The sequence below is a fragment of the Podarcis liolepis genome, assembly GCF_965112155.1.
Source record: "Podarcis liolepis genome assembly, chromosome: 12".
NCBI classification, from domain to species: Eukaryota; Metazoa; Chordata; class Lepidosauria; order Squamata; family Lacertidae; genus Podarcis; species Podarcis liolepis.
In genome coordinates, this window is record NC_139563.1 from 3270675 (window position 1) to 3285902 (window position 15228).

At 50.6% G+C, this 15228-nt stretch overlaps 1 protein-coding gene across 1 annotated transcript; it reads left to right on the forward strand.

The window, feature by feature from the left end:
- Nucleotides 1-305: 305 nt before the first annotated feature.
- Nucleotides 306-4537, forward strand: LOC310689461 (cyclin-dependent kinase 5 activator 1-like). The gene has a single exon (XM_083467214.1). The coding sequence runs from the start codon at nt 1699-1701 to the stop codon at nt 2647-2649; it is 951 nt and encodes a 316-aa protein (XP_083323340.1). The 5' UTR covers nt 306-1698; the 3' UTR covers nt 2650-4537.
- Nucleotides 4538-15228: the final 10691 nt, after the last annotated feature.

The following is a 15228-nucleotide window of genomic DNA, read 5'->3' on the forward strand; positions in this document are numbered from 1 at the left end:
ATTATTATTATTATTATCATCATCATCATCATCAAGCAGCCATACAGCATGGATGCTTGCGTTGAGATCCCTGCATTGCACTAGACGACCCTTAGAGGTCCCTTCCAACTCTATAATTCCATTATCATTTAGCTGAGATTCCTGCATTGCAAGGGGTTGGACTAGATGACCCTTGGGGTGCCCCTGCCATTCTAAGGAGGACGGGCCGGCGCTGTGACTCGGCATTCCGGAAGCTCCCTTGCAATTCCCGCGGTGGGCCAGCGGGGGGAGCCCGAGAGACGAGGCTCCCTCCATCCTCTTTGCCTGCGCGTTGGGCATCCTGAGCTCTCAGCATCCCTGGACCATCCCTCTCCTCCTCCTCCTCCTTTTCCCTCCCTCCTCTCCCCCCCCCCCTTTGCATCTCATTGCTTCATCCCCATCCGACGCTGCCAGACAGGCGGCGAGTCCAGAGGCAGCCCCGGAGGGAGATCGGTCGCATCCAGGCTCCGCAGCCCCGCATCCCCAAAATCACACGGACCATCCGCACTGCTGGAAGAGGAATCCCGGGTTGCACAGCTCGCTCTCCGTTCTAACCGGCGTTTGGCTCTCAGCATCCTTCCTGCGGCGGAGGCTCTGCGCATCTGCACGCTCCCCCCCCTCCTTAAACCCCACCACCACCACCAGCTCTCCTGGGGGAAATCCGGATTTTCCTCTCCGCCCCACAAGAGCCCCATCGCTCCTCTTCTTGGATGGCACCGGAGAAGGGGCGGCCGGGCGCGATTGCGGCAGCAGCAGCAGCGTCGTGGTGGTCGGGAGAGCGCAGGATCTGACCGCCCCGGGGGCCCCATCCGTCGTTTGCAAGGAAGACGAGGGGGGGGGGGAACGGGGAGCCAGCAGCCCCCCACACGCAGCCCCAGGAGTGCAGCAAAAGCGACTTCTTCCAGGGACTAACGAGAAGGAAAACGGCATGGCGCCCCCCGGCGGCGGCGGGAGGAGTCCGTCTGGGGACCGATCGGACAGGATCTAGTTTTTTTTTTTATAAAAAAAAAAGAGGTCAGTGGGGGTGGGGGGAAGGGAATCGATTCCCACCGGGTTCCCCAGTTGCAGTTGGGGTTTTGCAACAGCACCTTTCAGCAGCAACGCTTGGGGACGTTTGCGCGCGCCCTGTCTCCAACCAACAGCTTTGACCAGCCACGATTTCCTCCATCTGGGGGGGCAGGAGGCACCCCCCCTCTCTCACACACACCTGCAAGCTTTGCAATCCGCCTGGCCGTCAAAGGAGCGCCGGGGCTTTTTGCAGCGGCTGGAAACTGAGTTGCAAAACCCGGAATTATTCCCAGGACGCAGTAAAGGTGCGCACTGGAAACCGAGCGTGCAAGTTTGCAAATGGGTGGACTGGAGCAGCAGTTGCAGGATGAGAAGCGCCACAGGCACTGAGGGCACGACGCTGGTGCAACACCGATAAGTCTCCCCACCCCCACCCCGGCTAGGTGTGTTTGGCCACGTTGGTCTGGCAGCCCATCCCTTGCAAGGCAGGAGGAGACTTTGCTTCCAGGGGCCAGTCCAGGCGAGAACACCCCACCGAGGCAGAATCCGGCCATGAGGCCTGGGCTCCTGCTGGTGGTCGCTTGTAGTGGGCCTGGGGTCCTTTGATTCAGCCCCTCGCCCGCCCGCTCCATCCCAGCGCTCCCTCTTTCCCCTTCCCTTCCCTCTGACGCCATGGGGACTGTGCTATCCCTGTCTCCGGGCCTGCGGAAAACCAGCCTTTACGACGACGGCTCCTCCAGCTCGCTGGCGCACTACCCCGGCCTGGCGGGCGCCAAGGGCAGCGGCGGGGGCGGCGGGCAGAAGGCCGAGAAGGGGCTCAAGAGACACTCCATGCTCATCCCAGCCTTGACCTGGAAACGGCTAGTGGCCTCGACCAAGAAAAAGGGGTCGCGGGGTGGCGGCGGCGGCAGCAAGGGCCCGTCGAAGAACAACGGCAACTACGGCCACGCCAAGGACGTGGCCCAACTGAACCAGGAGAACGTCAAGAAGTCCCTCTCCTGTGCCAACCTCGCCAGCTTCGACGGGGCCGAGCCACCGCTGGCACCCCTCAGCTCCAAGCGATCCTCCGGCACGCTCAAGCCTGGCGTGGTGGGCGGAGGCACCGCGTCTTCCCCCCGGCGGGTGATTGTCCAGGCGTCCACCAGCGAGTTGCTGAAGTGCCTGGGCGAGTTCCTGTGCCGCCGCTGCTTCCGGCTGAAGCACCTGTCGCCCACCGAGCCCATCCTGTGGCTCCGCAGCGTGGACCGCTCCCTGCTGTTGCAAGGTTGGCAAGACCAAGCCTTCGTCACCCCGGCCAACGTGGTCTTTGTCTACCTGCTGTGCCGCGAGATGATCGACGGGGACACGGTGGCCAGCGAGCACGAGCTGCAGGCGGCCCTCCTCACCTGCCTCTACCTTTCCTACTCCTACATGGGCAACGAGATCTCCTACCCGCTGAAGCCCTTCCTGGTGGAAGCCTCCAAAGATGTCTTCTGGAACCGCTGCCTGCGCATCATCAACGCCATGAGCGCCAAGATGCTTCGGATCAACGCCGACCCCCACTACTTCACCCAGGTCTTCGCCGACCTCAAGAACGAGGGCAACGCCAAGAGGGAAGACTTTGCTCGCATCCTGGACCGGTGACTGGTTCTCCTGGCGAGGGCCAGGGACCTGGCTGGATTCACCTGTTCCTTCCTGGTCCCTGGAGGGCAATGGATGCTTGGTAGTGGCCCGGAGGTCTCCTTCTGCGGCCAAGCCTTTGCCAAAACAGACAACTGCTTTCTCTGCTTGCTGCAGTGAGTCAGACGGGCTCAAGGAAGGTGTTGGACGAGGTGGGTGGAGGTGGAATGCTCAGAAATCTATCCGTCTGTCTGTCTGTCAGAGCTTTTTTCTTTTTTAATATAAAGCAACGAGGGAGGAACCCAGAAAGGTATCTGGACCTTTGCCACTGTTTTTGAAAAGGCCAGAGGGGGTTTCCTACACCCCTTTTGGTGTCATTTATTCTGGGGTTTTTTCTGGAATTTCCCAAAAAGCTTTGGGTGGGGGGCGTTGAGCGGAAAGATCTGGGGAGCAGGAAAATAATTTTTGAAAATTGGGTTGGGTCTACGAGGCGAACACACAGGGAGAAGCGAGTCTGCAGGTCTGCGCGTCCGCCTTGGGCACTAATTAAGTGTGGAGGTGCCACCATTTGTACTTCGTTTATTTTTATTTTTTTAACGAGGCTAGCTCCTTCCCCTGCATTTCCAGACCCCTTTTTTTTGGCTCTGGGGGTCCTGCTGCCCTTGCTCAGCTCTCAGCACTGCCCTCAGCACCAAGTCCGTTTGCAACCGCTGCTAGAATTCTCCCGTCCTCATTAGAATGGCTCCCTCTTGCCCTCCTGGAGTCGAATCGGGTGTGTTGCTTGTGCAAAAGGGTGGGGAAAGGGATCCTTCGAGGCAGGAGTGGAAGACGCAGGCCTGACACTTGGGCTTTGGCTACTCTTTGGGGTTTAGTTCTGTGGTGGGGAGCAGAGGGAGGAAAGAGGTAGGGAAATTGAGGAGCCACACAATGAATTCTGAGTAAGGGCCGCACTGCACATCACCTGATCTGCATCAATCTGCTTCTTAAGTTCAAGGTCACTGTCTCCCCCCCCCCCCCCGAAGACAGCCAATAGGGTCTGATCAGGATCAGGGTCTCCGACACAAGGGGAACAGGACCCACTGCAGATCCAGAACTGAGCTCCCTGTGCTCGCACCTGGCATTGCAAAAAAAGGAGGCCTCTCATGTTTCCATGGGACCCCTCCTTTGCCCTGTAAACTACAAACTCCAGGCCCTGAATCTGGATTGCGACCGCAGCAAGGGTCACGGTCCCCTAACCCTCACAGGGGGGTCCTGGTGGAGTCCCTTGTGCTGGCAGTTTATGCGGGGGACCCTTAATGAAGGGCAGAATTTATTTGCAAAGTAGGGTGAGTACATAAGGAGAGATTGCTGGATCAGACCAATGGCGTATTTAGTCCAGCATCCTGTTCTCCCAGATGCCTGTGGGAAGCCCATGAGCAGGATTCGAACACAGGAGCGATCGCCCTTCCTGCGGTTTCTAGCACCTGGTATTCAGAATCATTGCTGCCTCTGGGGGCTGAGTCTAGTAGCTGTCAATAGCCCTCTCCTCCTGTGATTTGGTCCAGCCCTCTTTTAAAGCCTTCTAGGATGTGTTGTATGGGACGCGGATGGCGCTGTGGGTTAAACCACAGAGCCTAGGGCTTGCCGATCAGAAGGTCGGCGGTTCAAATCCCCGCGATGGGGTGAGCTCCCGTTGCTCGGTCCCTGCTCTTGCCAACCTAGCAGTTCAAAAGCACACCAGTGCAAGTAGATAAATAGGTACCACTCCGGCGGGAAGGTAAACGGCGTTTCCGTGCGCTGCTCTGGTTCGCCAGAAGTGGCTTAGTCATGCTGGCCACATGACCCAGAAGCTGTACGCCGGCTCCCTCGGCCAATAAAGCGAGATGAGCACCGCAACCCTAGAGTCGGCCACAACTGGACCTAATGGTCAGGGGTCCCTTTACCTTAGGATGTGTTGTCACGGCTGGGATGACCACACAGATGACCAAAGCGATCGCTTGCAGGCTGCAGTATTATTGGGGACACCAGAGAAGCAATGTGTGACCCCGTAAAGGCACCCAAAGATCCTTTGCAATGTGCTGAGGGTCAATGTGCCTTTGTTGGGTTGCGGGGGGATGACTCCGGTCTTTCAAATTTTAGCGATGCTCTGTGCAAGGCCAAAAATTGGTACCCATCCAAGCCTCTCACCTTCCTTTTTGCTCAATTCACTATGTCATACTTGCTGTGCTGTGAAACCAGTTGCTCTGACCTATATCTGGCTCTGACATTAGCTTGGACATTTTCTGCTCTTTCCGCGTGGAAGTGTAGATTCCTTGGGTCTGCATACAAGGCCCCACCAGTTTCGAACCCGTTTAGCGGTTGCTTCTTCCCCAAACGACTCCTGGAAAACTTAGTTTTTTGAAGCTGCTGGAAATTCCCTGCTGGCCATCACAGAGCTGCCGTTCCCTAGGGAGAGGACGATGTTTACAGGGAGATTTAAAAAAGCCCAGTCCTGCCTGCAAGATTATAGTCTGACAGACACAGCACAAAAGGAAAAAGAGTTGGAGGAGGAGGAGGGAGGAGGAATAAAAAAAGCTAACTCCGGCAACCAGTTTTTGTAACAACTAGCTGGGATGCAAATAGTTAGCCGGATGATTAAGTGGAAGAAATCAGCAGGGCAGATTCCCTTTGTTATTTGCCTGCCATTTGAGAAATTTGACAACAGGCTGTGTTTTGGTTTGCCCTGATGGAATCCTCACGGAAATTGCCAAGCAGGTGAGCAGAGTATCATGGGAGTTGTAGTTCGAAGCAGCCCATTTGGCAAAGGCTGGCATAAGATATAGTTGGAAGGAAGTCACAGTGGCGTTGGATAGTTCATGCTGTCTGTTGTCTGACCTTCATGGCATGTTGATGTGGAGATCAGGAACAGAACTGAAACCCCAACGGTATTATTTATAGCCAGTATTAACCAGCCTGGCCTTCTCCAACCCAAAAGACAGTAGGCAAGCTAACATGGCCTGCGTTTTCTCTCGCTCAACCTCAGTTGCTCCCCAGTTTGCAAGTGGGACCCCTCATATTATTATTCTACGAAACTTTTAGAAGACATTTGAAGGCAGCCCTGTTTAGGGAAGCTTTTAATGTCTGATGTATTACGGCATTTTAATATTTTGTTGGAAGCCGCCCAGAGTGGCTGGGGAAGCCCAGCCAGATGGGCGGGGTATAAATAACAAATTATTATTAATTATTATATTATTATATTCTCCCCCACTCCTTCGGGCTCCAAGATGGAGGCTCCCCCCCCCTCCCAAACTGCCGTTTCGGGAAGCAGCAAACATTGAGATATGTATGAGGTTTATACCTTTTCCTCCAAAGATATCAAGGGGGCAGACATAGTTCTTCACCCCCTCCCCAATTCGTCGCCACAACAACCCTGTAAAGTAAGCGAGCCTGAGCAGCGGCGAGCGTCACCCAGCTTCGCGGTCAAATGTGGATTCGAACCTGCGTCTCTCCAGGTCCTGGGCCGACGCTCTAACCACTAGGCCACCCTGGCTCTCCTCTGAGCCTCCTTATAAGGAGATGCAGGGGTCTGGTGCCCTGGTAGCAAGAATGGCCTGGATTGGCCGGTTGGCCTGCCCGTCTCCCAGCCCCTGGTCAGGTGACCAGCCTTTTTGTTAGCTTCTCATCCCACATAGCAACAGCATCATGGCAACCGGGATGGAAAGAAGCAGACAGGTCCAGATGTTCTCATCTGCTGCCTAAATAAAGACCCAGGAACCCAATTTGTGTGTGGCACCTGGTCAGCCGAAGCTCCTGCCCCAAGGAACCCTGGGAATTGTAGTTGAACAGAGGAAGCTGCCTTGCAAGGACTCGGGCAACTGGTCCAGCTAGCCAAGTCAGGCACAGCCTTTGCCAACTTAGCACCCTCCAAATGTTTTGCAGCTCCCAAAGATCTAGAGGGCACCTCGTTGGCGGAGGCTGAGGGAGCCCAATATTGTCCTCACAGTCTGGCAGGGCCTCAGACAGGGAGTCTCCATGCCTATTATTATTATTATTATTATTATTAAAATTATTATACTGTCCTTCACCCGCAGATCTCAGGGCGACTCGCAACATAAAAACACAATATAAAATAAAACACAAATCAAAGTTCTCATACACAGAGACACGACTAGCCTGCATTTTGAGAGAAAAGAAAATTTGACCTCTTCCTCCCCCCCTTTTTTTAAAAAAAATACTGTGTACATATATATATAACGTTATCTCTTGTTGATTTCCATGGCAACTGGCAAAATTTGGAGGTTGCAGCTGAACCACCAGCAGAGAGAGGTTGCGTGTGTGTTTCGAGACAGAATCTAGAGTTTTCTTTAAGAAAAGAAAAGAAAAAAGCCTTTAACTCCTTCGCCCGATGAAAGGGCTCCTTTATTAAGGAAGAAAACCTTTCTTTTTCGTGGTATGAAGTCCTAGTCTTATGCTAAAAGGTCTCTTGCTTGTCTATAGAAACCTTCAGTAAATTCCCCCAGAATTTTCCTTTTTTGCAGGTCACCGAAGGGAGGCAGGAAGCAATCAGATGCTATTCTTTAAATAGCACAATTCGATATAGGGGAGGATGGAGACCAGGGACTGGGAACCTCATGGGAGCAACATCAGGCCCTGTGATTGACAGGCAGCACGGACCCTTCCGATTGGTCATCAGAGAAATGTGTTGGCCGACACCTCCATTTAGGACTTGGGGGGGGGGGCACAAACCATTCGCCTGCACCGGATGCCAAATTTTTGCATCGCCCGGGGTGGAAAATCTGCCACCAGATCTAAAAGGGGTCTAGAAACAATTTGTGGGACAAAATGGCGGCTACCTTTTGTCTCAAGAGATGGGCAACTGACTACACCAGTTGCTGGAAAACAAGTTATTTATTTCGTTGAACTATATCCCAACTTTTTATCCAGGGAGCTCCAGCTGGTTCTCTCCCTCTCCTCATTTAATAATAATAATAATAAAATTTTATTTATATCCCACCCTCCCCAGCCAAAGCTGGGCTCACAACAACCCTGCGAGGTAGTGAGCTTCGTGGCTGAGTGGTGATTCGAACCCTGGTCCCTCTCAGGTCTCGGTCTGACACTCTAACCGTTTGGCAAGCAGTGACGCAAGAGGGATTGGGTTCTCATCCCTTGTTGCAAACATCAGTTTGGTCACTGTAGAAAAGAGGGTTCTGGGTTTGATGGGTTTTTGGTCTGATCTAGTAAGGCCATTTTCCTGCCAGGACTACGGATCAGGTCTGTCTGCTGTCCCCAGGCCACAGAAGCATGCCCTTCTGCTCCAAACACGGTCGCCCGCATTTTCATTCAAGAAGCCAGACTGCATCCTCCTCGCCGTCTGAACAGATCCATTTAGTACAAATTGAATGTCAACAATGTTTAGGCAACACGATGACTATATACATACGTAATAAAGGTAAAGGGACCCCTGACCATTAGATCCAGTCGCGGACGACTCTGGGGTTGCGGCGCTCATCTTGCTCTATAGGCCAAGGGAGCCGGCATTTGTCCGCAGACAGCTTCTGGGTCATGTGGCCAGCATGACTAAGCCGCTTCTGGCGAACCAGAGCAGCACACGGAAACGCCATTCACCTTCCTGCCAGAGCGGTACCTATTTATCAACTTGCACTCTGACGTGCTTTCGAACTGCTAGGTTGGCAGGAGCAGGGACCGAGCAATGGGAGCTCACCCCTTCACGGGGATTTGAACCGCCAACCTTCTGATCGGCAAGTCCTAGGCTCTGTGGTTTAACCCACAGCGCCACCCACATCCCTCCATACATATGTAATAGACGATCTTTATAGAATTCCTTCAAAGAATAACAAGTTCAAAATGAAATATTAGTCACAAAGTCTCTGGAAACCTTTCAATGAAGCGAAGTGCCAAACTTTGTACGATGAAAGATAAGCTGTGGAGCTTTGTGTATTCAGCAAATATAATGTCCAACACTGAACAGAGATGAACGCTCCACAGCGTTTGATATTTTCATTCGCATATATTCATTCGAAATAAGATGGGTTTATGAAACAATTCTATATCCTCCCACCACGCTGACGAAGATCTACGAAATAGCAGTCAATATCTGGAATCTCTGTTCAGTGTTGGACATTATATTTGCTGAATACACAAATACTCCACAGCTTACCTTTCATTGAACAAAGTTTGGTACCTCGCTTCATTTAAAGATTTTCAGAGACTACATGACAAAGATTTCGTTTTGAACTTGTTATTGTTTGAAGGAATTCTATAAAGATTGTCTATTACGTATGTATATGGTCATCGTGTTGCCTAAACATTGTTGACGTTCTCTTTTGCAACACGGGTTTGTTTAGTTCGAATTGAATAGCAGGAGGAAACAGATATGCTAATGGTGAACTTTTGTAAACGATGGGTCTTGATTGAGCCCAAACTAACGTCACACAAATAGAAAGCCATCGCCAGGTTTCAAGAAGCCCCAAGTTTCCCAGAGATAATTAAAAAAAAAAAAGTTAGAAGGAAAGAAATCTGGGGAGGGGGGGGGGTTGCCCTCAAAACATCCCAGAGAAGATCATATATGCTCAGTGGTTGCAAAATTCTCACTGGGGGGAATGGAATGGGGCGACAGGAATGCGGAGCAAAACGTGTCACGCTGCAACTTTTTGCTGCAGGTCGTACTTCTTAGATTCAACAGGACCTGTGGAGAAGGGGGAGGTTGAGAAAGATAGAGAGGTGTGTGTGTGACGGTCACATTGATGTGCTGCCTGAACTTCCCCATCAATCTCAGCAAAACCCTGGCGTACCTAGGACCCGAAGCCCGAGGCCGTGAAATAGTTGCCCTCTCTGCTTTGGCTAGCCAAAAGTCCTGCAGAATTTCCTCGCCGGCGAGAGGGCTACAATCCCAGTTGCTATGTGATCCCAGTTCTGTAATTGTCCATCGCCTGTTTTTTGCAGGCAGGGAGAACAAGCCCTTTCCGGTTTTGCAATAGGCGTCACTCGTTCCAGAGTAGCTGCCCCCAATCTCTGTGTTATGTAAGACAGCCTTTGCCAACTTGGTGCCCCCCAGATGTTTTGGACCACAGCTCCCATCAAGCCGTGTGGGCTGATGCTGGGGCTGGTGGGAGTTGCAGAATCATAGAGTTGAAAGGCACCCCACAAGGTCATCCAGCCCAACCCCGCCTGCAATGCAGGAATCCCAGCTACAGAACCCCCACCCAGCGTTTCCTGCGCTTGCCACATTTACGGCTCCACAAGCAGGGTGAACCCAGCCTTCGTCAACCTGGTGCCCGCCAGACGTTTAGGACTCCAACGCCCATCAGTGGCTGATGGGCTGATGGTCAGGGGCCAGCAGTCAGCTTCACCTGCTGAACAGCAGCCTGAAGGGGGAGACACCATAGTGACTTCACCTGTAGCTGATCAGCCTTCAAGGAAGCGGAGGAGAAGGCACTGATGAGAATCAGCTGGCTTCTGCCTCCTTAAGCAGAGCTCTCGGATGCTGTGGTTCCTGGCCTTACCTTGCTGCTTCCTGTTCTACATCTGGCCCCTTGGTTTTGTGACTAAGAGCCTCATGCTCTACCAACTTCATATGCAGAGCACATCTCAGAGACTCTTGTCTCCAACAGGCTCTGCACAACAGGACCACGACACCGATGGGATTTGGAGTCCGTAAACATCTGGGATGGGGGAACATCCCAGTTGATGAAGGCTGACATGAGAGCTTTAGAGAAATGAAACCGAGCTGCCTTAAACATAGCCAGACCGCTGGCCAGTCTAGTAATGTCTACTCCAGGCAGTGCTATTTTTCTAGAAAAAGAGGTGCTGGAACTCGCCATGAACACCTCTGTCGTTCTCTTAGAATGGCAGTGGTGTTCACCTGAGAGGTGCCGCAAGTTCCGGCTGAAAAGGAGTCCTGACTCTGGGAAGGGAGAACCTGCAGTTGCCCAGATGATGTCAAACCCCAGTGTTGAAAGACCTACACTGGCTCCCAGTACGTTTCCGAGCACAATTCAAAGTGTTGGTGCTGACCTTGAAAGCCCTAAACGGCCTCGGTCCAGTATACCTGAAGGAGCGTCTCCACCCCCATCGTTCAGCCCGGACACAGAGGTCCAGCTCTGAGGGCCTTCTGGCTGTTCCCTCCCTGCGAGAAGCAAAGTTAGAGGGAACCAGGCATAGGGCCTTCTCAGTGGTGGTGCCCGCCCTGTGGAACGCCCTCCCATCAGATGTCAAAGAGAACAACAACTACCAGACTTTTAGAAGACATCTGAAGGCAGCCCTGTTTAGGGAAGCTTTTAATGTTTGATACATTACTGTATTTTACTCTTTTGTTGGAAGCCGCCCAGAGTGGCTGGGGAGGCCCGGCCAGATGGGTGGGGTATAAATAATAAATAATAAATTATTATTATTATTATTATTATTATTATTATTATTATTATTAGACTCCACCTGGGGCCGGTGAGATTTCAGCATCCAACATCACCTGCATGGCCGCAGGTTATTGACCCCTGCTCCAGTTGACAGTAGTTCCGCAAGAGAAAGGGAATCTTTCCTAGCCACCTGAATCTGACCCCTTTAAACAGGCGTTTGAACCCTGAGCTCTGACCCCCAAGCCCTGCCACACACATGCCGGGTCCTTCTGTATAGGATATTTACGTAGCTGGAGAGAAGCAGAATTGAGAGAGCGAAACCATCACATTATAGAGGCGCACACAAACCGTATTGCTACCTGTACACCTATACAGTGGTGCCCCGCAAGACGAATGCCTCGCAAGATGGAAAACTCGCTAGACGAAAGAGTTTTCCGTTTTGGAGGTGCTTCGCAAAACGAATCTCCTATGGGCTTGCTTCGCAAGACGAAAATGTCTTGCGAGTTCCTGCGGGTTTTTTCCCCTCCCCCCCTTTTTCTAAGCCGCTAAACCGCTTATCAGCTGATCCAATAAGCCGATAAGCCGCTAAAAGCGCTAATAGTGCTAATCCGCTAATCCGTCAATGGGCTTGCTTCGCAAGACGAAAAAACCGCTAGACGAAGAGAATCACAGAACGGATTCTTTTCGTCTTGCGAGGCACCACTGTATTTTTATACATGAGGATATCTGTAATAATGGGCTTCGGCTGTTGACTTATTTTTATAAAAGATACAGGTTCTGCAACCGCAGGGCTCATCCAGATAACGGCTTCTCGACACCCCTGATCTAGGACTGGGACAGATGCGCCAAGCTGGGAATAACTTTTCCCGCTCAAAGAAATATCCCTACATACAGTGGTGGAAAGTGATCTATTTGGACAGCCAAGCCCGTGTGTGTATTCCATGACCAAGCAAGCACAGAAATCAACCACGGGCACCAAATTAAACCTCTTGAGAACCTTGGTTCGCTTACAAAAGCCAAGTTTCTAGGCCTTATGGGTTTGAAAGACACACTTGCAACTAGAGAAGCCCCATGTCCTTTCCTCTACAAATTTGCATCGTTGATACAAGCTGCAGGATTCATCGGTGGTTGGCACATACTGTAATTTGATGGTGACATGTGGATATTATTATTATTATTATTTTATTTAAGGGGAAAATACAGGGAGCCTTATGCATAGCCCAAGCTAGCCCCATCCTAGCCAAGGGATGCAGCCTGGGCCATTATGGTTGTAACCTACAGATTTGGACTGGGGGAAGAACTCCGTCCTCGAAAAAGCAGGAAAAGCCAGTCGGGTAAACCCCTGGAGACTATAAACGCACACCCGGCCAAAGGGACTCTCTTAACTCTTGGGCCTCTGGGAGATTTTGATCCCACTCATCTGCTGCTAAAAAACCCCAGCAAGTTCCCCTTCGGTGGAAATGCTGATATGTAGATATAATAATGTAAATAGCTTTCCTAAAGGGGTGGGGCGGGGAAAATGGACATTGTGCATGTTGAGATGGTATCTATTTAATTTCCGTCTTTCTTTCTCTCCCCGTGGTTCCTTTTCCTCTTTTTTGGAACGGTTTGCTTTGTAATTTTAAAAGGGTGGGGAGCCCCCCGCAAAAAAATGTGCTGGATTATTCCTGCTTCCCATCCTGGGACTAGGACACCAAGATGACCAGGACCGTTCCTTTCCCTGATGCAATAGGACTGAACGTTTATTTTGAATACCGAGGCAACGGTTGCTCTTTCAAACCTCTATTGATTCCTCTGGTGGGATTTTCCCCCAGCAACTTTCTCAATAGGGGTCGAGGGGAGCTTGGGGGACAGAAACGCGACCTCAAAATCTCCCCCCTCGCCCTTTCAGGCAAGGACAATTTCTTCTTCTTTAGCCGGCCAGTGGCTTCCAGTCTGCAAGGAAGGCTGGATTGCAAAACACAACCAGGACTGTTTAGCCTTATCCCAGGCCTGCCCTGTGCTGAATGAGGAACCCAAAAGATATTTAAAGTTTTGGAAAAACAAACCCAACCCTCATCCAGAGGGCATTTGAAATCTCTTTGTATGATATTTACTATCTGAGTCTTGCCTAAGTGTTTGATTTCTACGTAGTATTGACCTGTATCCTTTGCGGGGAGCAAACTGGAAGGGGAGATTTCTGTGGGGCAGGGCGGGGTGGGGCGGGGCGGGGTGGGGTGGTGATTGCTGACCATGGCACTTTATGCAAAATAAAATAAAATCGGAAGAAATGTTAACTGTTTTGTTTTTTTAAAAAAAAGAAAATGAAATGCCAGAAATGAAAAAAACAAAAAACTCTTCTGAGTTTAATGTCTGTAACCACCAGGCAGCTCTTACTGTGGGGCAGGACCGTTGGGTAGATTGCTCCAAAGCAACACCCACAAGTCAACAGGAAAGTATAGAATCGTAGAGTTGGAAGGAACCCCCAGAGATCATCCAGTCCAACCCCCTGCAATAACTAAAGAATCCCTGACAGGTGGCCATCCAACCTCTGCTTATAAACGTCCAATAAAGGACAGTCCATCACCTCCCAAGGGTGACCGTTCTACTGTTGAGCAGATCTTAGAGTCAGGAGGTTTGGTAATGAGTTGCAATTCAGCAGCTTCTCTTTCCAGTCTATTTCTGAATTGCAACTCATTACCAAACTTAAAACCATGGAGAGACCTGGATTCTTATCTCATTATACATGACTAAGCCATTTTTCACCTTCTCACCCCTTGCCTTTTCCTGTAAGACCTATTGCAGTCGTTAAGAGTCGTCAACAGGCTCATCTCAGCTATCTGCCAATCTCCCATTCCCACCACCCTTCTGAGTAATACCCCTCCCCACCTTCTCACTATATAGAAGGATCTGGCAACTTCTGTTTCAGTGTATCTGAAGAAGTGTGCATGCACACGAAAGCTCATACCAAGAACTAACTTAGTTGGTCTTTAAGGTGCTTCTGGAAGGAATCCCGCCCCCCTTGTTTTCTTCTTCCAAAAACTAGGTGTGTCTTGTGGTCTGGTGCTTCTTATAGAGCGAAAAATACAGTACTTAATTCATTCTGGAGGTCTGTTCTTAACTTGAAACTGTTCTTAACCTGAAGCACCACTTTAGCTAATGGGGCCTCCTGCTGCTGCCATGCCGCCAAAGCAAAATTTCTGTTCTCATCCTGAAGCAAAGTTCTTAACCTGAAGCACTATTTCTGAGTTAGCAGAGTCTGTAACCTGAAGCGTCTGTAACCCGAGGTACCACTATAACAGGTTTTAGTGAGCTGGGAGAGTCTGTGGCAGAAAAAAATCCAGTATGGTGGTACCTCGGGTTTCATGCAGAATTGGACAAAATGACAGAAAGGATTCGAAACCTGCGGGACCAGAGATTCACAGAAGATTGGAAGAAACATACGAACTATTTGCAGAGCCACTGTAATCGACAAATTACACTAGTAGGACTGCAAGAAGTTTTGTAAGGAGAAATATATGAAACATTGCAAAGCAGAGAAAGAAGAGAGATATAGTTTTGAGAGTGAAATGCAATAGTGGAAGTATGAAATGTATATTAGGTGAATAGATTGGATAATTTTCAGATGTGATTGATGGAAGTAAAAAAAATGGTGCAAGAAATGAAAGTACGTTTAATTACTGTTGAAAATGATATGTTGAAAATTAATTTAAAAATTAAAAAAGGAAGAAACCCTGGAGCGCTGCTGCCAGTCAGTGCTAGCTGGACCAGATGAGGCTGCTGTTTCTTAGGTAGGGCCAGCAAACCCAGAGTCGTCTCCCTGCCAGGGATGTGTTGTGCCAAGGCTGGAGGACGAGGGGGAAGGAAGACGGAGAGATCGACGGCTGAGAGATACGCTTTCCAACAATAGACTCCACAAGAACAGGTCTCCGTCAAGGATGCAATATTCACACGCATCAGGAGTGGGAGGGTATTTTTTCGCTGCTGATAAGTTAATATTTTCCCCGTCCAAGGTCAAGCATGTTTTGACAGGATGTGTCTCGCTGAGCGAATACAAGTGGGCTCTGGAGGACAATCGTGGGAATGATGGATGGCATCTGAGAATCTGGAGTCCAGAAGGCCCATCACGCCTCAAAATCATGTGCTCTGGAGCTATAAGCCCTCATCTCTCCACATCCCAGAAGCGTTTGGGTGGGCTGCGGTTACCTAGCAACAAGAGGAGAACTTCCACTGTATACCCAGAGATAAGGATGGAGGAGGAATTTTGTCTGCTCTAACAGTATTATAGATTCCG

Bases quoted from the DNA above. Each gene is read 5' to 3' on its own strand.
- LOC310689461 (XM_083467214.1), top strand. From the start codon at position 1,699: ATGGGGACTGTGCTATCCCTGTCTCCGGGCCTGCGGAAAACCAGCCTT.